This window comes from Apteryx mantelli, chromosome 3 (genome assembly GCF_036417845.1).
Source record: "Apteryx mantelli isolate bAptMan1 chromosome 3, bAptMan1.hap1, whole genome shotgun sequence".
Taxonomy (NCBI): Eukaryota; Metazoa; Chordata; class Aves; order Apterygiformes; family Apterygidae; genus Apteryx; species Apteryx mantelli.
In genome coordinates, this window is record NC_089980.1 from 107,421,142 (window position 1) to 107,444,701 (window position 23,560).

At 41.2% G+C, this 23,560-nt stretch overlaps 1 protein-coding gene across 1 annotated transcript in view; it reads right to left on the reverse strand.

Moving 5' to 3' along the window:
- The window catches only part of ADGRB3 (adhesion G protein-coupled receptor B3), a 468,945-nt gene extending 452,363 nt beyond the window's left edge, over positions 1–16,582 (reverse strand). Inside the window, exons 1-2 of the mRNA XM_067294133.1 lie at positions 16,467–16,582; positions 13,187–13,955 (exon numbers count right to left, since the gene is read on the reverse strand). Of these exons, the coding sequence (XP_067150234.1) occupies positions 13,187–13,940 (754 nt within the window). The 5' untranslated portion in view covers positions 13,941–13,955; positions 16,467–16,582. The remainder of the gene's footprint in view (positions 1–13,186; positions 13,956–16,466) is intronic.
- Between the last annotated feature and the right edge of the window lie 6,978 nt (positions 16,583–23,560).

Consider the following 23,560-nt stretch of genomic DNA (forward strand, 5'->3'; position numbering starts at 1 on the left):
CAGCTCTGCGGAGAAGGACCTGGGAGTGCTGCTGGACACCAAGTTAAGCATGAGGCAGCAATGTGCCCTTGTGGCCAAGAAGGCCAATGGTCTCCTGGGGTGCATCAGGAAGAGTGTTGCCAGCAGGTCGAGGGAGGTGATTCTCCCCCTCTACTCAGCCCTGGTGAGGCCACATCTGGAGTACTGCGTCCAGTTCTGGGCTCCCCAGTACAAGAGGGATGTGGCACTACTGGAGCAAGTCCAGCGAAGGGCTACAAAGATGATTAGGGGACTGAAGCATCTCTCTTATGAGGAAAGACTGAGAGAGCTTGGCCTGTTTAGCCTGGAGAAGAGAAGGCTGAGAGGAGATCTTATCAACGTGTACAAGTATCTGAAGGGAGGGTGTCGAGAGGATGGAGCCAGACTCTTTTCAGTGGTGCCCAGCAACAGGACGCGAGGCAACAGGCACAAACTGAAACACAGACACTTCCATCTGAACATGAGGAAATACTTTTTCACTGTGAGGGTGACAGAGCACTGGAACAGGTTGCCCCGAGAGGTGGTGGAGTCTACTTCTCTGGAGATATTCAAAACGCGCCTGGATGCAATCCTGTATAATGTGCTCCAGGTGACCCTGCTTGAGCAGGGGGGTTGGACTAGATGATCTCCAGAGGTCCCTTCCAACCTCAGCCATTCTGTGGTTCTGTGATTCTGTGAATGAAGTTCCCTGACAACGGCTGCAGTCTTCAGTGGCTGTTTGTCAACTTCTTACTCAAATATGTATCGTATATTAAAAATGTTTGGTGAAAGGAAACATTTAGAGATGAATACAAAATCAAATTTCCAGAAAAACAAGACTTATTAAGTATCTATTCCTACAGTAGTTTTATCAGTCACAACCAAACATTAGTCAATTGCTCCTAAAGTGACTCCTGTTTTTATCCAGATGGGTCTATTGTGATATTGTTAGTTATATAAAAATCAATAAGGTGATACTACTTTATCTAACAAAAAAATGCATGCTTTAAAATGCTAAAATTTCATTACAAATTCCATAAAAGCTTCTGGACACATTCAGCAACAATGACAACAACAAAAAGGTGTAATGGAGACAATAGGTGCCATTCTTGCTGATTAATTCTAAACAGTTTTTAGTGTAGCCCTGTATCCCAATAAAAACAGTACTGCTATTGCCAATAAAAGGCCTCAGGACCTATCAAGTATTGCCTGAACTCGTCTTTGTTTTCCTGGAGCTTTGTTTTAGCTTGTTTAGCTGTAGCAACAATTTTTAGAACAACCAGGTGGCTATTGCCTGTTTTGTTTTACTTTTGATTATCTCTGTATAAACACTTGGTATAACCATTATTTTTATACAGATAGTATCAACAAATGGTTATTCTGTATAGCATTAAATATTTATTATGCTAACATAACAATGCAATGCGGAAGAATACAGGTACGGTATGATGGCTGAAGCCTCAAAAGGGGTTGGAGACACTGGATGCGGTTTAGGGGAGCACAGGAAAGGGGCAGAGGATGGCAGGGGTGATCCCCGAGTTATAAAGAAGCCCCAAAAAGCCAGTTAAAGAAGTGCAGATCCAGGACCTGGGCAAAACTGTTTTTTGAGGTAACACAGAGAACGCAGAACAATTATCCAACTTATATACAAGATATTCCGTATACAGCAAATTCAGGTCTAACGTGAAGCTGCAGACCAATGAACAGCAATGTGTAAAATTACATTAAAGAACCTACAAAAATAGCCCCAAGTGGATCCTGGGATGAAAAGGAAGAAACCAGCAGCATCAAACTTCATGGGAAGGACTTAGGACACTGGTGACTTTCTTTCCCCCCCTTGCCCCAAGGGGGCAAAACTGACATCAACAGCCTCCGAATCCAAGGGGCAGTGGAAAGGCTGGTACAAGAGAGAAGGACAGACACTAGGAGGCATGTGTGTGTGTGTGTGTGTGCAACCAGTTTAACTGTATTATTATTAAACTTTTTCTGTAAGTGTGTTCTTTTATTTTCTTTCTCTTTCTTTTTCTGTAATAATAAGATCCAGACTAATCTTTGATCAGACTGTTAAGTTTTTGACTGAACTAACAATAAAGCCTTGGCTCTACATAGAGAATATGCTTGTTTTTTGACCATAATAACATTCTGAGTGCAACATTAGTCCCTGAGGAACGAACGAATAGATTTATAAAAAACAAATGATTTGAGACATCATTGTAGTTTTCAGGTGGACATACTGCATAAAACCATTTCCAAAAAGGAGATAGAGAATTGGAAATGTAATTAGTAATTGAATAAAAAACAGAAAGAGGAAAAGAAATTGCTAGGTTGGATTGATTAGTGCCCAATTAAGGAAACTATACAAAATTTTAGTTGCTTTGATTAATCCATGGAGTGCATTGAAAAAACTGAACCATCCAGGATGTTCAAAATCTCACTTCTACTGCCTATCCTTAGACAAATAAAGTGGTAATTATGAGCATCTAATATAATGAACCCAAATTCTGAAATGACAAAAAATGGACACAATAATCCTTTATTTAATAAACCATATAAAAACACTACACAATATGCAAGACAGCGAGCTGCTGAATAAAAGGCAATTACTGAAAATTATACTTCCTTTTGAAAAATCTGACTGCTTGCTCCTAAAAGAAAACTCCAATTGATGTTTAATACGACATACATGCTAACATAACAAAAAAAATTACCTTTGCAGATAATCTTAACCATAAAAAAAGTTTAGTTTGGGTTTTTTTTTGAATCTGGAAACCAATTAATCCAATTAATAATAAAATAATTGTTTTTTGTTCTAATATTGATCAGATATATTTAAGAGTATCTGCATTTTCAATTGAGGATCTTCACGAGCAAACCTGCTTAGAATTAAATCTCATTTACATGAATAATCCTGTTGATTCAATAAGCTTAACTGTGTGCAAGTGAATTCCAAAAACAGGAGTTTAGTCATGTCTGAAGAGAAAAATATTTAAATGCTTCATTCTGGCACATTTGGGTTCCTCTTCATGTCTAATTTATGATTTTTTATTTTTTTTGTAACTTTACTATACATGTTATGTTATCAAACCAAAATCTATGTTTTAAAACATTTCAGATTTCACCAAGACAAAAATCCATTATCCAAAACCTTAAAAGCATGGAAATGCAAGAGTCATTCATTCCCTTCATATATTTCTTCTGCAAATCAGCCAATAAAATCATGCTTCACTTCAAGCTCTAGAAAATACCCAGAGACAGTATGGGTTCATCAGAACTCTTTGAAAAAAAATCTTTCAGGTTTAGGGGTGATGACATAATCTATATATTTTAAGTACCTCTATGATACTGATTACTTAGCAACTCATAAGCTTTGATGTATTTATGCTTTCACTACCACCAGAAGGCAAGGGAATACTATTATAACAATATTACAGGGAAGTGATGCACAGAAGCTTTATTTACAAAAGAAATCAAATAAAATTTACATGCTTCACTATCACTTCCCAGGCCTACATCCAAAGTAGAGACCTCCAAAACTTTCACCCCAAAGCAACCCCAATCTACTTATGTCCAAGGACTATCAGCAACATGCATTGGCTGCGTGCAGGGTTCTGGACATCCCCTTCACTGTGATATGCGGCAAACTCTGTTGTGAGTTACTTGCACTTATACAGCAGTAGGGCCTGATTCAAATGGTGGTCTTTGATCACATCTGCTTGACCAAGGTTTGCATAGACATCATTAGAGATGGCATCCCAGACTCTGAAGGCCTTGAGATCAATTCCACACCTGGAGCAATCTGAACTCGGTGATTCTGCTTCTCGGAAGGTTCTATCTAACAGGCTGGGAATAGGTATGTTCTTGATTTTTCCCAAAATTGAAGCTGACCCAATTTTCATGGACAAATATTCACTGGACTAAACAGAAGGAATCTTTAATAATTAGACCATTTACTTACAAGACAGGAACATGTAGGATCTGCTCCACTTATGCTTAAGTATATTACACTGCCTCTAGGACAGTAATTATCAAACTTTTCTTTGATTGTAATTGATCTTCAATTTGTGAGCCTATCAGATTTTTGAACCCAAATAATAGCACAATCAGTTGAAGCCCTATAACCTTATACATAACTCCCACAACTTTATCACGTTAGGATTGGCTAACATCCCAACCTTGGCACTCTCCTTGCTTCCAAGGGTGGGGAACCTTCATGATCCTGCCTGTATTATCAGTGCCTTCCTAGACATGTGGTACAGACAAGACCAGCTGGACTAGGCTCTGTACTCACATTACACCTGCAGTGATGAATCTTTTTCCTCCTTTCCTTTGTGAGTACAAAGCACATCTATCAACCTTCAAAGGTATCAGTATGGAGCAACTGTAAGAGTGCCAGTCACTGCAGTTATCAGCCAAAGCCGCAGAACAAACAAAATACTTTCAAGGATGGATAAAAACATAACTCTTAATAATTCAAGCCTCAATGGCTAGCTTTGGACACAGTTTGTGTCTTCTGTGTATACAGTATAGAAGAGATGCGTAAGATCTCTTCATAGGTTATATAAACAAAAATGTGTTAAAAACAAAAAAGTGAACCATTTAGGTTTCAAACAAATATTTCAAATGAAATCTTAAGTCTTAAGATTTTCCAAAATCCTTTTGGAAAAAAAGTGTTCTTACATGAAGCATGTACAGCACTATTCCTCAGCACCAGTAAATATCATGAATTCAATTCCCTGAACTTCTGATCTGTAGTTTAAGCCCTTTCTATTTGAGCTACAAGAATGACTTCCAACAGCTTTGCAAACTCATCACCGAGCACTCTGTGCACTCATTCACAGTAATTTGCACAACTCTTTAGTGGTCAGCAGGAAGCCCTAGATGAACACTTGGACTCTATTTTCAAGGAGCTGCCAATACTGTACCTGAACCCGGTATAGCTGCATGGAAATACGGTATGATATGACTGGCTGCCAACATATGTAAGACAGTGGGCAAGGGTAACATGCCTTGATCACTCTTTAGGTGGACTTTTTTGGTCTAAGCCAATGCAAAGCTGGCTGCAACAGCAATGTTCTTGCTTTACACACATTTCCAGCTCTTTTTTGAGCCAGTTCTGGCACTGCTGGAGCTCTGCTGAGCCATCTTAGCATGCTAACTGAACATCAAGATCACCTAACTAAAAAAAAAGAAAACAACAAGGCTGAACAGTTTTCTGCTTGGCTGGTGTGCTAAAACAGCTCAGCAAAGAGAAAGGAGTGAAGGCAGAGCCACCTCAGCAGCAACAGGGTCTCAGACTGGCACAAGCCATTTATGATAACAGATCTCAGTCAATGGCAAGGCTTAACAAATTCCCAGTTAACAAAATGCATTTCTGACAGTAGTCAGAAGACGTGAGATTTGAAGCACTGTTCATCATTTTCTGCAGTTAAGAGTTCAGAGAACTGCTCTCTTGATCCTTCATCACCCCATCATCCTTCAGCAAGGTTGTTTAATAGCACAAAATTATCAGCTATGGCTGAAAGTTATACACCATTCTGTAAATGAAAACTGTCTCTGCATAACTGATAATTGAGCAATTGGTACCTGAAGAAGCTGAGTAGGAACCAAAGACAGCTCCCAAAGTGTTTAACATCTGAAGAATGAGAGAGCAAATTTGGTGAAAAAATGTCAAAAAAGACTTGTTCTCCCTATTGTCATCAATTTTCTGCCAAACTACCAGAAAAATGGGTAGCATTCAAAGTTTATATTTTATGTTGTGTTTTTTTGCCATTTCAGGGGATAGTAAATAAAACCCGAGCTGAGTAACTGAAAATAGTTTGCTTCCAAATTTCAGTTGTACGCATTTTCAGTATTATTAAAAAAATTCTAATTTTGCCTTGCTTCCCCTTCAGATAATGAAGAACAAAAAAAGACAAACTGAAGGAAAGCACATAGAGAGATTATCAGATAAGACAGAAAGAAATCCATCAAGCAGTTACAAAATGGCTTTTTTCTGAGTACATCTGTGTCACTCTACCAAATGCCAATGATGCTTTCAAAAGTAAGTATAAAGAGAAAAAAAGTCTTTAAAAGTTTGCAAGAATAGAATTAATACAAATTATGAAATAATTTGCTTTTGCTAGAAGGTATGCATGCTATCAGTGTTTCACACGTCCTTCGTGGGCTCACATCTGCTTTGTGACCTCTGATCCTATCTTTATTTAGACAAAGCGATCGTTGGTGGCATTGGGAATTTGCATTGAGTAAGGACAAAAATTTGGCCTTTGCAGAGTAAAGTATAAACTCTAGTCTCATACAGTGTTATTATAGATTGTTTTCATTAATTCTGTTGATGGTTAGCCCATCAGCAAAATGTGTCAGTGATTCAATATAAACTTTATTTATAACTTCTCTATGAGATTAACAAAACAGGGAACAACTTTGAAAAATTCTACTGTCTTCCTCTTGGGATTTAACTAGCATCAGAAAGGGCTCAGACTCTGAAATATTCATAAATCAATGATGCATAATTTGTAAATTTGTACTTTATATCATGTACAACTTTCTCTATCCTAAAGAGCATTTTATATTTCTTGTTAACAGTGAATGCAAATAATGCTCAATGGAATTCTGCAGTGACCTTTGTTTTATTACAATTACTGCATATTTATAAATGAACAGCTAAGCTTCAATTTGAGAACTACAACAACTTTTAGTTGGAATCCTTTGATAAAACACAACTGAATAAACCTCATAAAATTAATTCCCTAAGAAGAGAAAAAGAAAGCCTTCTCTGAAAATTCCTCTGTGTATACCAACACACAAAGCAGACTTTTCTCTGCTTTTGCAAACAGGAAACTAAACAAAACAGCAATATGGAGAGATTTGAACAGAAGGGGATAAATTACTTTAAAAAGAACACAGAAGAACATATTAAAAGTAATGTTCCACATAATCACTATATTATATATCTTACATATAGTATATATAATATATACACACATTTTTAAAATACTATGTCATAAATGAGAAATGCAGTACATACATTATATTATAATATAATATAATTCCATGCAATGTCACTGGGACCTAATAACTGAAATCCTGCGTTAACATTAATGGCTGTTCTATGTGCGAACACTTTCATGCAAGTCAAAAGTATAAGCAAATCACTTATTTGACCAGAGGACAAGGTCTAAAATCCAATAAACATATTGCATCCTCTGACCACGCAAACAAAGTGTAATAGAAGTATTTGAGAACAACATGCATGGCTTACTGGTGTAACAAAGTCAAATAAAGAAACATGACTAGTCTGAAATATTTGATGGTACGGGACTCGGTGTTAGTCAGTGAATACGCAGCCAGAGAGCCAGGAACTCTGCTCCTAATTCAGATATCCTTTGACTTCAGTCTGAATACTTAATTTCTTTATATACCTTTTCCATTCATTATAACTCTTTTCTATTTAGATTTTGTGGTCTTCAGAGCAGAGGTCTCTCTCCAACAGTATTTGTCCCCAGCTGAGAGCAGGACTCCACAATATTTGATGCTCAATAATGCAGATAAATAAAGGTTTAAATCAAGCAGAAATCATAGTTTGGGGAACAAAATCCCGGTTTTGGTTACAGCCTGGCTTCCAACATACTATTTCATTGAAGCCACACATTTTAAGTAAACAATGAGTTTATGAAAAACTAGTCTTCAGATCCTATATAGTACAGGTCTGATCTCACCAAAGGCATGGCAAACTCTTTTGACTGCAATACGCTGACATTCCCCACAAAATTATATGCCATCTTGTTAGCGTGAGAAGTGTTGAACAAAATACCACAAGAATCTGTGATACCAAAGAAAATACTGCTCAGACATATATACGTAACTAAGTATATTTACTATTCAAGCATTTAAATAACTGAAAGCAAAGCTATTTATATAGGCTTTTCCTATAGTAATGGATATTGTCTGCTAATTTTCCTTTCTGAATGGATTAGAAAATTCAGTTATGGATTGATCTGAATCCCACCAAATTCTGACTAGTGCTGACTAGATTTGTATACAAAACTTTGAATTTTACACCGAAAACAACAAGAAGTTTCATAGTTTAGTGAACTAAATCGAGTGAAAATGATCAATACACAACAAACTAAAGTATGACCTTTAGTGATACTATCATATAATCTGTGAAAACAAAGGTAGGGTTTATTGATTAAAAGAGATTCTGATCATTAACGCTTTTTCTAAAGTGCATCACTTACTACAAAGAGTATCTGAAATCAAACTTTCCTTCAATGGGGAACCAGGCCCATGGAAAAAAAGCACAATGTCTATAATAGATTTTGAAAAGTTTCCATGATGATTTTGTCTATGAACACTTTAGGAAGAACAACGTTCATGTAGAAAAGTTATTTAAAGTGAAATCATTTTTCTTTATATTCTAGATTTTCAGTGAGCTCAAACTGCTCATGAACAGCATGATTACAGGTTCTTTTAGCACCTCAGTTATAAATTTTTATACAATATTTTGTAAATCATAATGAAAACCTTTTTCTGAATATTTACCATACAAAATTAAAAGCCTATTGTTCCATCAGTGAACAGCCTCCTTTCTCTCATGTCATGGATAAAAGAACCACTGCATGCAGAAACATATAAAAATTATTAAGAGTCTTCCAAATACATCACTGTACTGATTCAGTATTTTGGACATCAGATTTAGTTATTTTGAAATTCCTAAATTTTATTTTAGTCTCAAATATTTTTGCACACTAAATATTAAATATCCCTACAGAAGCATAAGGATGTTAGCCTCCATTTTGTAATTTTTGATCTTCTTAGACACATCCTGCACTAATTCAACAGTTTGAATCCTCTGATGGAGCCATGCTATGGCATGTTTTTACTGCATATGATTTTCTGATTAGGGATGTCCAGGCTACTCACTCAGGTAGTGGCCTCTGGGCATGTGATGAATATTATAATTCATCTTAAATGTGTACAACAAAAGGTGAGCATTAGTGAGACAACACATAAATAAATGCATACATGCCACGAAAGCATCACAAAACTATCTGTAGGTTACTATTATTCAATAATATACCATAAATTATTCTTTTGAAGAGACATCTATTCTAGTAAATCTTCTGCTGAGATATTCCTGTTGTTTTCAGAAATCAGAAAAAAAAAATCAGTTGCTGAATACTGAGATGCTGGTATGTAACATGCTGTTAGAATTTGTGACAAAGGAGACCAATGCTACATTCCTAGTATACTAAAAAAAAATAAAATAAAAAAAAAAAAATCAAGATTATTTTATATTGGCCGAACAAGAAATACAAGATCAAGCCTGGAACTCCAAATGCCAAAATTCCATTAACATGAATATCCTCCCTCTTCTTTTCTTCTGTTGGATGAAGGCAAGAAGAAGAAAGAATTATTTTAATTGTTTTATGGTGGCCTTTGTCAGATACGGCAGTAAAACATGGGGAAAACTCCAAACTATAGTTTCTAAATAAGTACTTAAAAAACCCACCATATTATTATTGCTTTGTAGTAGTCACAATAAGTAAAGACTTTTCTGTGTTCTTATCATTATCATTCATAAAACTATGTACTGACTATATGCAAAGGCTTACAAGTTCACAAAAGTTGGAACTGAGCCATATCTTTATTGACTGAAACTTCATGAGATACTTTGGTCTACAGCACTGAAGATCAGGAGGACAAATTTTGCTGAGCCCTTAAATTCAGGTCCCTGCCAGAGCATTCACTGACATCTATTTGGTGTGCTTTGATCCAGGTTAAACACCTCAGATGCAAGGCTACAGAAAAGCACTAAGATACAATGAAAATGTGATGATTTTCAATATTGCTTTAGTCAGTGACACCAAAGATGATCTACATACTAAAGAAATGCTGATTATACCACATACTTCCAAACCATTTTCTTTGGAAAAATAATAGTTACAGCTTCCTTTTTTTGACCTAGTTCCTCTTATTGTTCAACACACTTCAGCACTTTTAGAAACACAATCATCCATTGTGTACTTGTTACATCTTTTGTAAAATGCAACACATTTCTAAAAAGGGAAAACATTTACTTTTGTCCATTTTCCTAAGCTATTTAGCTTGTTCAAAATAGTTAAAAATCTTCAGAGGTTCAAAAAAGAAACAGTAGGCCTTAACCTAAATGTCCTCTACTTACAATATGGTTTTAAACTGCGGCTGGAAATATTTTTTGGAAAATATTTTGCGTTTCATACAGATTGGCTTTCATCAAGCTTGACTGAAGAATGGGAAGATATGAATAACCTTGTAGAAAGCTGTCAGTCCTTTGCAATTCCTTTCCAAAAGTCATTGCTAGGCAATATCAGTACCAAACCTCAAAGTAATACAAGAAACCTTAAAATAAAATTTTATCAAGTTTGGAGCTCTCTCACAAAGTGATAGGCAACCAGTGTTCCCCTTAAAACTCATCTTACAGTAAAAAGACTGTTTGCGCTTAGAAGTCACCACTATGAACTATAACAACAAGGAGCTGTTCTCTTAGTTATTATAGATATTTTTACTACTTGTGCTGGTCTAACCTGAATTAGATTGCCCGCTGAACCAGCTTTATTCTTTTCTAAGTGCTTCCAGATGCAGGTGATGAACTGCATTACGTCTGTGTTAGCAATATTCTACATTTTGATCACTCAGTAAAGCCTCCGACTGAACCAAAACCCATCTTTATACATACAAATATAATGACTGATGTATTTGATAGACATTAATATATCTGTAGAAAAAAAATCAACACATCTCTCATATTCTACAGATTTTTTTAACCTTCAGAAGAACAGGTAAAAATGCTTAAAAAACTAAAGGCAAGGCAAAGAACATAGTGCTACTGAGAAGTACCATGACACTTAATTTTGTAACTGGTCGCAACTTTTAATAACAGTTTGGTGAACAAAATTCAAGTACATAAAATAAATCAAATTAAAGTAAAATAACTATATTAAAAATTCTCGGCAGCACCAAAAGGATACTAACTACAGCGCAACAGAGGTAAAGGATACCTTCCACCTATCGAAGAAAACTTCCAGCCCCTCTAACAGTGCAGGTTATCACACCAATATCCAGGAAAAGCCGCAAGTAAGGGCGGGAGTTAAAGCCTGACTGAAATCGAGAACAAATTATGCTTGAGGCACGTCTCAGAATTAAAACAAAACAAAACAAAAACCACTATTTCTCCTAAGCTTTTTCTAGCCTTTCCACTAAGCCCGTTTCAGAAGCAGGTGTCTGAACGGTGAAACACGTGAACCCCGCGGTATTTGGTGCATGCCTGAGGGCGGTATAACGGGGCCCGGGCGGCCCGCGCAGCTGCCGCTGTCCTTGCGCTCGTTGCTCCGCGCACCGCGCAACCAGGGGGCACCTCATGGCCCAAATCAAGCGGCAGAAACCGCCCCTCTCCCGCTGCCGGCGTCACCGCGCAGGGCAGCGCCGCCCCCGCCGCACTCGAGCGCGACTTGCGCGGGTGCGGAGGCACGGGGCAGCCACCGCACCGCGTCTCCTAGGCGCCTTTCGCTCGGGGCGCTTTTATTTCCTAGTGGACTCCGCGGCTTTGCGCGCCCACCCTGGGGGCCCCTGTTCCTGCCCGCTCCCGGGAGAGGCCCCCGCAGTGCCTGCGCCTCCGCGCCGCGGACCGCAGCGGTGCGCCGCAGGGGGGGGGGGACAGGACACTTCTGCCCGCTTCGGGCGCAGCCGCCTGATCGTAAGGACACTAATTAGCTCTACATGGTGTTAAATACCATCCCTGCCGCTGCAAAGGCTGCTCTGGGATTTTTACAAGAGACAAGCAGCCCGGTAATTTAAAATCGCTTCGTTTCCTTGGCTCCAAGCTGCGAAGTGTGTGGAGAGACACTGACCCGCAGGAAATCCAAAGCTGCCCCCCTCCCTCTCACCCGCCTGCCCCAGCCCGCGGCCGCTGGCACCGCGGCAGCTGGAACAAGTTCAGCGTTTCTTCTCCCACACCACTCGGGCTTGGCTGCCCTTAAAGAAAATCCTCTCCTAACAACGTGTCAATGTTACATTCCTCCACAAAGCAACTTCTATTAGGGGGGCTGGGAGCTTGGCTCTGCCTTTCCGCAGACTGGGAGCTTTGTGGCTATGTAGAAAACAAGGAGAGAGGGAACATTTCCTGCATTAAAATGCAATACCCCAGACTCGACGATTTATCCCTTGTTGCAGAGGCTAATCCCCCCCTTTCCCACATGGCTGTGCTGAAAGCCCCCCTCACCCACGGCTCACACCCGTAGCCCCCAGCTGAGGTCAGCCCAAGTCCCTGGGCCCAGGTCCCCCTCCGGTGCCCTTCCCCAAATCATCCTCCGACCTCTCCAAAAATCTTAGGAGGCCAAAACTGGAGGCGTGCACTAAGAGGAAGGGTTTGGCAGGAGACTGCCACTGTAATTGCTGGATCCACAGCTTCCCGCCCTTCCACAGTCCCTGCTTTTGCAGCGAGGACATGAAGCAGCTCAACACATTGACCCCCCCCATTAATATTATTATCACACTCAAAGCCTCCTCCTGGAGCTGGGGCCGCCTGGAAAAGCACCGGTGGCAGCAGCAGCCAGCAGCCCCATAAGCAGGTCCCGCAACAGGCCAAAGGTGCACACACTGACTGTGCAAGCGTGTCGCCTCTCCAGGCATCTCAGGCAGAGGGTTCGCCCTGGCCAGCTGGGTTTGCTTTTCATTTATTTGTAGGTTGCTGAGGTCTGGCCCAGTTGGGACCAGGTGTCCTGGCCACGGTAAGTCTCCTGCAGTTTTAGTGAGGTTGCCTGCATGCCTTTGGAAATGTTTTCCTTGCAAAGTCAAGCAATCATATTGAGAGGATGAGGATTTTGTAGTTGGGTGGTTGCAGTAGAGAGGTGGTGAGGGGGAGCGTGATTCCTGTCTCAACCTGTGAGCATTACTCTAAGCGGGGGCTGAAAACAGAGGAAATGTATGAGGAGTTTCAACAGTGCTCAGCAGAACTATATGCTGAAGGTTAATTTAGAAATGAAAATGCAACTCTCCCTACCCTGAGGGAGTGTGCCTTTCTCTAGCCCTTTCGCCTTGCCTGGAGGCAAGCTGGTGTGGAGTGCAAGTCAAATGAATGCAAGTATCAACGAGAGTCCACAACAGGACCTAGGCAGCGATGCAGGATTTAGCCTCCCCGAGAAGCACCTACCTTCTTTTGGTGGTCGTTTAGCTTCTCTGGTGAGGTTGCAGACCTGGGTGGTTTGCAGCTCCTGGGTCAGGCAGCCCTCCGTCTGCTCATTGAGGGGCAGCACCACGTTACTGAGCAACACCAGGGACTGGTCGTCTATTCCCCATTCTCCCAAATGCTGAGGGCAGGTACATTTTGTATACATGATCCCACAGGACTCGGTTCTCCCATTCTCGGATTTCAAGCAGCTCTCCAACCAAGTGCATAACACATGGCACCCAAACTGGCTCGGGCTCACCTTGTTCAACACCAAAAACTCAAAAAAGGATTTTTGGTCTTCTTCCTTTTTGTGTAATCCTGGGAAATCGATGGGATAGACCCGGCGTAACTGGATAAAATTCTTATCATATTGCAGAAATACAAAAGCATTCTTGGAATTGCAGAGCTGCATTATAGAATGGTTATTTTTTAAAAGATCCTTTATTTTTTCATGGGAAAAATGATCAAACTGATAAGCCAAGAGGGAAAAGTTGGAGCAGCTGAAGTCCTTTTTGGAAAATTTCAGGTAAATACTGTATTTGGTCGGATCTGGATTTTCCAGCGTCCAAGTGCAGTTTGTAAAGTTTTTAGGAAACATTTCACTTACAGAATACGATCCATAAATGACCCCCTTCACCAACGTGGAGCACCAGAAGTCTTGGGCAGCATTAAATCCAAACATAACCAGGAGATAGGTGGAAAATATATAAATCAGCAAATTACGAACAGCCTTCATCCTATGTCATTTGGCCTGCAGGAGATGAAATGAAATAAAAATGCAAGTAGAATTCTTCACGCATTGAAAACCAAACTCCTTCCAATATTCGAGCCAGCTGTTTTCAAGCTTGCAGTTAGAGCCCTTTTCAGAAAGAAGGGCAGGTAATTTTCATTTTATAACACCAGGGTATGGTTTGCTGCTGTGTGAACAGCGCCATCACGTGGCTATCTCGACAGTCAAATTTTCTACGTTCAAATTAAAAACCAACATTTATTAGATTATTAATAGGAACGTCCTCTCTTGCCTAAGAGGTATTCATCATGGCGTGGATAATAACTGTTCAACTTATGTAAAAAGCTAGACGTCTTGCCTGACAGACCAAAAAAAGGGCAAATTATTTATTTATTTCTTCAAAAAGTAAATAAATAGTCTATGTACTGTTATATTCATATATATATATATGTGCGTATAAAATATGCAAATGCAGAATTTCAGTGGAATAGATCAAGAAATCTGGTAGCATCTGTTTTTATATATTATTTTTCTACTAACTCTGAGAAGTAATTGTGAATAATTACAGCCATAATTTAAAAATGCACAAATTATTATTTGTTACAGATGGAACATTATGTCCCATATGTCTACATGCCTTTGCAGTGGCCACCTGGTAACAAAAGTCTCTATAGAAAGAAAACCCAGGCAGGAAATACTGAGATTAATGTGTTAATGAAATCTTGAGACTGTTATCTGGGAAAGAAACAAAGACAGACAGATGAAACTAGTGGTGGTCTAGCACCACCACTAAGTGCCAGCATTTTAAAATAATTTCAGTGTGCTACAACCTCTTAGGATATATAAAATGGATCATTATATTAGTACCTACAATCACTAGCTCTATACTGTTGGCAATGCTACAGTAGGATCTCTGCCCCTCTTGGACTGGACTCGGTGTCTTACTTGCCCTTTTATTAAGAATATCTTGTACTGTCTGATTAGCTCCTGTATTTTGCAGATGTGCACTTGAATGGTGAAAGACATAGTACATTTTCTCTGCTACTATTTCCAAATAAAGCTGTTTTACTGTGCCCATCAACCGTTACAGCCTCCACATGCTCTCTTCTCCTAACGGTGGCCCTGAACCTTAGTCATATTTATCTCTGTAATGTTATCCAAAAATTTAAAATTTAACATTTTCAGCTTTAACCTTTGCAAGCCTGCTTATCTCTTATAAATGAGAAGCTTTTCGCTTTCTGCTTACAGATGAAAGCAGACAAAAGTGATGCCAAGCTAATTTTAAAACTCTCTGGATTGCAGTCTCCTCCACTGTTGGTCTGTAAACAGAGACAGACATACAGATACATACACAGCTCCTGAGTTGTGATGTGTGTCTCTGCCTAGCTTTTCATCTCCTCACCAAATGGCAAGGCATCTTCCGTCTCCCATTGCGTAACAGAACAAATCATCAGATTAAACACCCTTCAAGAGATTTCTCTATCTCCTAGATTATAATTCAAACTCTGAATCCTGAAACGGGCAAAGCAGCACTAACTCTGACCCTCTTTATAGCTGCGGTTTTTCAAAAAAAACAAACAAAAAAAACAAAACAAAAAAAACCAGAGCTGCTGCCTGGGCTATGCAAACGGTCGGATTTTCTCCTTTCTGAGCGTCCATCTCAATGAATAACACAGTCCTCCTTCTCCAGATACGGTCGGTGCAGCATTTAAGGTTTAAAAATTTGAAACTTGTAGGGAATTCTGGAAACAATTTCCCCTTTGCTGAAGCACTTAGCAGGCAATGCAGTTCTGCGCAGTGTTATTCAGGATGGTGTAGGCGTTGAAAGCCAATGTGACAATAAGTGTCTAAATTAGGAATTCCACCCAAGAAAAAGGATTGATTTTATAATCTGGAAAGCAAGGAAGGGTCTTATTTGCTTATTTATTTGAAAAGAAAAAGCCCCTGACTTTTTCCATCTATATAACATTTGCACTAGAAAAATAAAGACGTCGGCAGTGCTAGGCTGTTTTCTATGAAGAAACGTAATCAAATAGCCCTCATTTTAGTTGTGCACTTGTTCATGCAAGGCTACTGAAACACAATACTGTCTTAATCTCTCTCTCCCTCTGTTGCACACACACGCAGACACACACATACACACACGCATCGAGTGTGCCGGCAGCATTTCTTTTAGTTTGCAATATTCCTAAATACAAGAGCGAAGCTACTCCCTGCAAGGTTTAGACACTCCGATTAAAAAGATCTCCCTCTTCGACGGACAAGGAAGTGAACGAGCGGCCACAGCGGCTTAAGGTTGCCCGTTTGGGGAAGGGGGGAACCCTCTTCTGCTGAAAACCAAACGGGCGTTTAGTTTGGATATTCCCCAAACTGATTTTCTAGGTGACACTGTAGTTTAGCCGAACATAGACGGCGCCATCACTCCACCTATTTTTTTCCCCAACAGAAGACCCACTGACTTCTCTTATTTTAACTTCCTATTAACCTAACATTCCCCCCCCCCCAAAAAAAATACCCCAATCATACACAAACCTCAGGTTTTCTTGGTCTCGCTGGAAATTACTCTCAGTGAAGCAGACCTGTCGCAAAACGGACTCCTCTAACTTTTAAACTGCAGGGTAGAAGTAAATGCAGAGATCATCTTGTATGTGCTGTCTCTCCCTATCCTTCAGCAACAGCCTGTCCCCCTCCTCCTCCGCCTCCTCCCCGGAATCCCGAGCTGGAAGCTCCGCGGTCCTAATCCCTGGGAATGGGAGACGGCGAATGCCCCGGGCGCCCTTACCTTCCACTCCGAAAGCTGGCAGGCTCTTTCTCTACAACACTAGCACCACAGGCACACGTCCCGACAACAGTGATGGAGAGATTCCCCTTCTGTCGGAAGCACCGTTTCCCATTTTCCCCGGCTCAGGTTCAAAACCAAGATTTAAAAAAGCAGCAGAGGAAAAACGCAGCGAGAAAACCCCCGCACGCCACACGCACACCCCACCGAGGAAAAAAAAAGCAGCTTTGGCTCCGGATCCACCAAATCCAACCACATGAGGGGAAAGAAAAAAAAATCTCAAACCAGCGAGACTGCAGGGGGAAAAAATGGAAGTGGCTGAATAAGCGAAGGTTTTTTTTCTTTTTTTTTTTTACTTGAAACAAAGTCTAAGCGCACCAGCCCGATGAGCAGAGATGCCAGGCAAGCGACGGTCTGGGAGGCGGACTAAGGCGCTAGTGAAGATTTGTTGGTGGGTTTTGTTGTTGTTGTTGTTGTTGTTGTTACTAATAGACTTATTCCTCTTGTCTCCCTCCTCCTCTTCCTCCTCCTCCTCCTCCTCCTCCTCCTCCTCCTCCCCCCCCCCCCGCCAGGCGCTAATGGCCGGACGGCAGCTGGGGGGTCCTTGGCTGCCGATGCCGGGGAGCGCTGTGGATGCCGAGCGCAGAGAGCGCGGAGCGGCGCCAGCGCGGCTCTGCCTCTGCCGGTGCGCGCGCGCGTGTGCGCGCGCGCGAGCCAGCCAGCGCCGGCGGGTGCGGGTGTGCGGGTGTGCGCGCCCCCTGCGCGCGGCCCTGCGCGCCGCTGTGCCGGGCCCGCGCGCGGGGGCTGTGCGCGCCCCCCGCGCCCCGCTCCGCGCACGCGTATCCGTGTGTGTGTGTGTGCGTGTGTGTGTGTGTGTGCGCGCGCGGTGCTCCCGCCGACCCCCGCAGCCGGGCCCGCGGAGCGTTTCGCGCGTCACGGCTGCTCAACACCAAGCACGTCCCAGAAACGTTATTTTCTGCGTCTGGGAGGTCTTTCTAGCCTCGGTTCTCATCGCTGGGGCTGGCGGCGACCGAGCGCAAGAGAAACTTACAGGCGGCAGAGAGGCAAACGGAGGGGGGGGGGGCGGGAAGCCGGCACTTGATCTCCTTCCTCTTGTTCTTTCTTTTAAAGCACAAACCCGCCTGTCGCAGCCCCAAGAGCTGTCAGTTGGGCACCGCGATGCAGATTAAGTGATACAGTGCTCGAGGAAAAACCCCGTCTGCGGGCTTTCAAAGTGCCGCCCGCCTCTGCCGGGAACAATAGCAATTTTCTCCGCGAGGCTGCAATTAACACCTGATTTGCGCACTGCCGGGGAGCGGGCTGCGCCCGGCAGGTGCCGCGGCAGCCCCGGCGCGGGGAGGGCCCGGCCCGGCCCGGCCCGGCCTGTCCCGGCCCGGCCCGGCCCCGCGGGGATCGTCTCGGCCGGCGGCTCCGCCCGCGGGCTGCCGCGCACTTTGCGCGGCTCCCGGCGGGGGGGGCCCCGAGCGCGGGGAGCTTGGAGCCTTGCTGCGAGCGAGGAAGACCCCTGTTTTATTTCGGTAGAGCTGGCAGAGCTGAACCTGCATTTTCTCTCTTTCCCACCCCCCAGGGCGAGCAGTGCTCCCCTCCGGCCCTCGCCGCTGGCGTGAAAGGTCAGGGGCGGTATGTCCAACAGCAAATGCCCGATGTGAAAATTAGAGGATGACATTTTAATGAATGCTGGTGTCAGTCGTCAGCTCTTAGCTTGGCGGTCCTGTTCTTGGGGTGCTGGTCCAGGCCGGAGAGCAAAGCCCCGCGCGGGGCGGTGGGGCCTGCTCCTGGCTGCAGCCTGCTCGCCGGCAGAGCTCCCCTCAAACACAGCTGCGTGGTTTTAACCATGCTGTGCTGGCCTCCCCAGTGAAACGAAAATTGAAAGTTCTGGACAACGACCAAAGCAATCATTCTGTAAAGCAAACAGTTTTCTCCCCTCCACTCCCACTCTAGCCCCTGAAAGGCTTGAATCCAGTAATACGTGGGTTTTACGATTACAATTACATGCTGCACAAATTCTGATCAGAGGTATTACTGGCCACAAACCACTTTTGACCAAAGTAAATGCAAGCATGGTTATATCTTTTTACTGTATTTTCCATAGGTACAAGCTGTAAACCACGTCCATGCTAGCAAACATAAATAGTTTATGCCCCTGTTGTCAAAACCAAAAATATCTACCCAGATCAAGGAAACTGAGAGAGATGTGTGTGATCTTTGCCTAGCAAATACAATGCAGTGAAAACTGCACTGTTACAGGCTGAGAGATAACCATACTCTTTCACACTTAGTGACACTCCATATTATCTGTGAATGATGACTACCATGTTCAAATACTTCAAGTGTAGCTTGGTTCATTGACAGGCTGACAAATCAAAGGAATGCATATGATCCAGCATTTAAACACCTTTTTCACCCCATTTATATTAAGGAAGAACAGGAAGGTAAGTCGTAGAAAAAAACTTCCCTTAATGCACTCCTCCAACTGTTTCCTGTGGCCTTGGCAAACTGTTGCTTTTTTAATTGGGAGTGGAAATGAGAAGCAGTAAGTATGCAGTGTAGGAAAAACCATTGTATTTGGCAGCCTCCAAGGTATCCCAACCCTATAATTAACTTCCACTTCTCAGTTTTGTGAAGAGGTGGCAATGCTGGAGAGGAACCTGGGAGGGAAGGCTCCTCGGCCTCTTGTCTGCAAATGAAAGGAAAGGATGGAAGTTGCACAGATAATACTTCTGTTAACTAGCAGTGCTGGAAAGCAGTGGGATGGGATGGCAGCGCATAATGCCCTGCAGGCTTCTTCACAAGAGCCATTGCAGTCAGGCTTGGACAGTTCATTTTTTTAATTACTAGCACTAACTCTAAAACACCCTTTGGTAAGTGCACAGATATCCATGATCCACTTGTATATGTCTGCCTCCTTGGACTGAGGCCAACTTCCGAAAGAGTTTGTTTGCCAGGTGTCGTGCAGCTGCATCTGAGGTAACAAAACCCTCAATTTTTGGTAGACTAGAAGTGACAGGGTATATTCAATATATAGTAAAATATAATTGTAAAAATGTATTTGTTTAAACTAGGCACGCAGATCATCTGTGTCAGGAATGGTGTACATATGTACAGTTAGTAATACACTACGGTGTGAAGGGCAGGTGTAATATGCACCTATACCCATAATCCAGAAATACCGAGCAGATCCAACTTGTTTGAGTACCTCCGTTAAAACCTAGGGACAAGTTATTAAGGCAATGCCGTGGTGTTTCACAGGAGTGCCGTCAGAACTGCGTGGCACATGTGGTGCCATCTGTACTACGAAGGACACACCAGGCATTGAAGGAGGTGTCACGCGCCTCAGTAGTAGTGCAGTGCGGAGAGGCATGGCAGAGCAAACACTCAATTTACAGTGCTGCTTTCGAGACTGGATGGGGTTGTTTCAGCAGAGATGGGCTTGGTACAAACTAGAGAAGAGGGAGGAGAGTAATATTTTTAAGTGATTCCTGTAGTAGTGAGAGAAATTGCACCTTCCAAATTGAATGTGTTAGACAGAATAAATAAGAAGGTTTGTTTAGTTGCTGTTTGTTTTTGGTTTTGGTTTGTTCCCACCTCCCTCCCCTTCCAATTTATAGTAGCACTTTAAGATCTTTGATACCTTTATTACGGCAGCCAGGTGATTTCAGTTCAGTGTTTAGTGAACATGGCACAAAATTCAGCACAATTATAATTGATATTCACTGATGGTTTGGGTGCAAATTATTAAAGGGAGGCCAAAGTTTAAAGCAAGCTGCTTTAGAGAATGGGCTATTCTCTCAGTCAATCAACCTGTCACCCTTAGGGGGAGCATTTGCAAGTCAAGGTTGCTGCCCCAGCCTGCGTGGGGTCTCTTTGGGCAAATAAAAGAGTGTCTTTGTGATTATCTAACTCCAGCACTGAAGGCACACTTTTTAAAAAAAATCTAAAGAAAACCCCAGAAACTTTCAACAAGGACATTCTTTACACTTCCTTAATGTTGTAGTTTAATTCTGTATTATTATCAGCATTATTATGTTTAACTTACTGCAGATTTACAGACACTCAGATATGTCACCTTATTATGTGCAATAATGAAAACAAGTGTGATTATAGAGCCAACTTCCAGGGAAGAGACAAGTGCTATTTTTACTGAGCCACTTAGCCTATGCAGAAGTGGCACTGCTCTGTCCCCTCCCTCCCCCATCCTATTTTTCTCAGACCTGCAAGGACCTTCAAAATCCCCTTTGTCAAGTGTAGATTGTCCTCTCTGCATCACAAATTCTGCTGAATAATACCACTTTTCTATAAGGGCAGTATTCCCTTGCTGTAAGTCAGGGAAAATTTTAAATCCAAAGCTGGACCACCTGAGGAGAAATGTTATTTAATTTAGTCTGAACCAAAGAAATAAAATAGAAGATGCTGGCCATATTATGGCTATCATAAAATTAAATAAATGTGGAAATATTTTTAAAAACTGCCTTTGGTGTTCAAACAGCTTGAGAGCAAATGTAAATTGGAAATTATTTCTTAGAATCACACCTTTTCTGGTCCAGTATGTTACAAACCATTAAAAAATATTGCATTTCCCTACTGAGTTCAGATTCTAAACAAATTTCACCAGAGTTAACGTTCTCTCTGTTATCAAGAAGGAATATGAATTTAATAAATAATAGGTTATACGCTGCCATCTCAATTTTAAGTATCTTTTGAAAGAGCAAGATTTATGATTATATTTGGAATTTATTACAGAAGTGATTTTTATTTGCATAAATAGTTAATTAATAATACAACACCAGTAGATGGTGCTGAAGAATATACAGCATAGGTCCTGGTAGGGGTGGTTAAAAAGTTTCTATTTAAAAACTGAAAAATTTCAGAGGAAGTATTGTTTTTCCTTTGAAAAGTTGATTTTTCCTCAGAAAACAACGTCCCCTTCCAAACTTCAAACAAATCTTTGTTTGGTTGACAATTTTCAGTTGAAAATATCAATGATTTGTTTGCGTGTTTGTTTTCATCAAACTTTTCAGCAGAAAAAGCAGTTTTATGACCACCTCTTTTCTTGCTGATTGTTGAATTCTTTGTACGACTTCCTCAGTGAAGATTTTTGCAAGAAATTTTTAATTCTGCTACACCTCTAGTTTGAATATTTTGATACTGTCATTCAGTCGCAATTATTGGGTCAGAAGCAGTGCAAGTCATGCAATAGTTGATATTAGGAACATGGACAAAAGTCATCTGAGGCACCTCCGAAGCCTGTCTAGCATCCTGCCTCGCACTGTAACCCTTGGATGCTCCTGAGGAAGGTGCAGAAAACCCAAAATAGAAATATTTTTGACAATCTGGCTTCATAAACTCTCATCCTAGTCTCCTGTAGAGATTTGTTTAAGTCTCCAAAAAAGTCTTGGTTCCCCTGCAATACTCTTTTAACTGGTATAATTATATGCATTCCTGTTATCCACGTTAACATCTAGTTCTTCTCAGTCTTGCATTTTTCTAGCTCAATGATACAGAGTAACAATGAGTCCCACAGCATAAATGTATACTATGTGAAAAAAAAAAGATGCATATCCCTTCTGTTAAATTTGCTGCCTTTCAATTTATTTGACTGTCACCCTGTTCTTGTACTAAGGCAGGGAGAAATGAGATTCTGGCTTACTTCTAGTAATTATTTTATGCATTTTTATCAAGCTTCTTTTTAATTTCCTCTTTAAAATAATTACAGTTATCCCAATCTATGTCCACAAAACAGAGCTTTTTTAAGGACTTCCACCACTTGTCACTTTTCTCAACTCCCTCTAGTTTTCTGCTGTCTTTTTGAGATGTAGAAACCAGTACTGCACACAGTGGTTCTGATGAAGCTGCGGCACTGATTTATATAACATTGTTTTTCCTTATCATGCTCAGTCCAGCTCTTGGTGCATTTTAATATCTTGTTTTCTTCTTCTGATAGCTGCTATATACTGAATGGAGGTCTTCAGTTTGCTGTCTTTGTCTCTTCTTTTTATCAGTCTCTTGTGAGAAACTTTGTTAAGGCCTTTAGAAAGTTTAAATAAATGATGTCAATTGGTTCTCCTTTGACCACTACCATACTTTATTGATGTGTTGAAAACATTCTAATAGATTAGTGAGACATCATCTGCCTTTGCAGAGACCTATCATCTCATGATCTTCTGAGTGCTTTATTTTCTTATTTTTAATTTGCCAGGTACAGATGTAAGATTTATGAATCTTTAATTCTCTGAATCATCCTAAAGCCTTTTTTTAATATATGTGAAACATTTGCTACTCTCTAACCTTCCAGTATAGGAGCTGTTTTTTAATTAGAGATTGCATAGCTCAACTACTTCTTGTTCAGAATTCTTGGTCCTGGTGGCTTCCTGCTTTTTAAATGATTGATTTGTTCCAGCACCTCTTCATCTGATAGTACCTCATTTTTATTGCCCAAGAGTAGATATCTCCCTAACATCTTCTACTGTGAAGACTGATACAAATAAATCATTTGTCTTCCTAGCAACGTCCTTCTCTTCCTTAATTGCTGTCTTTGTTTTCTGATGTTCCCAGCAGACCCAGTGACTCATAAGCTTCTTGCTTTTGACATATTTAAAAGGTTTCTTTTCATTTGTTTTTGTAGTTTTAACTGTTTGATTTTCAGCAATTACCTTTGCTTTCCTTCTTATCTGTTGACTGTTACAGCTTATGGCGATTTTCCTTGTTTCATGAAAGTTGCCTTTACAGATATTGACAGTTCACTGCTTAGCTCAAGTAATGGCTCAAACCCTTTCATTTCACTCTGCTGGTCTGCAGCTTGCCTTCTTTGTTTTTCTCATCCCCTGAC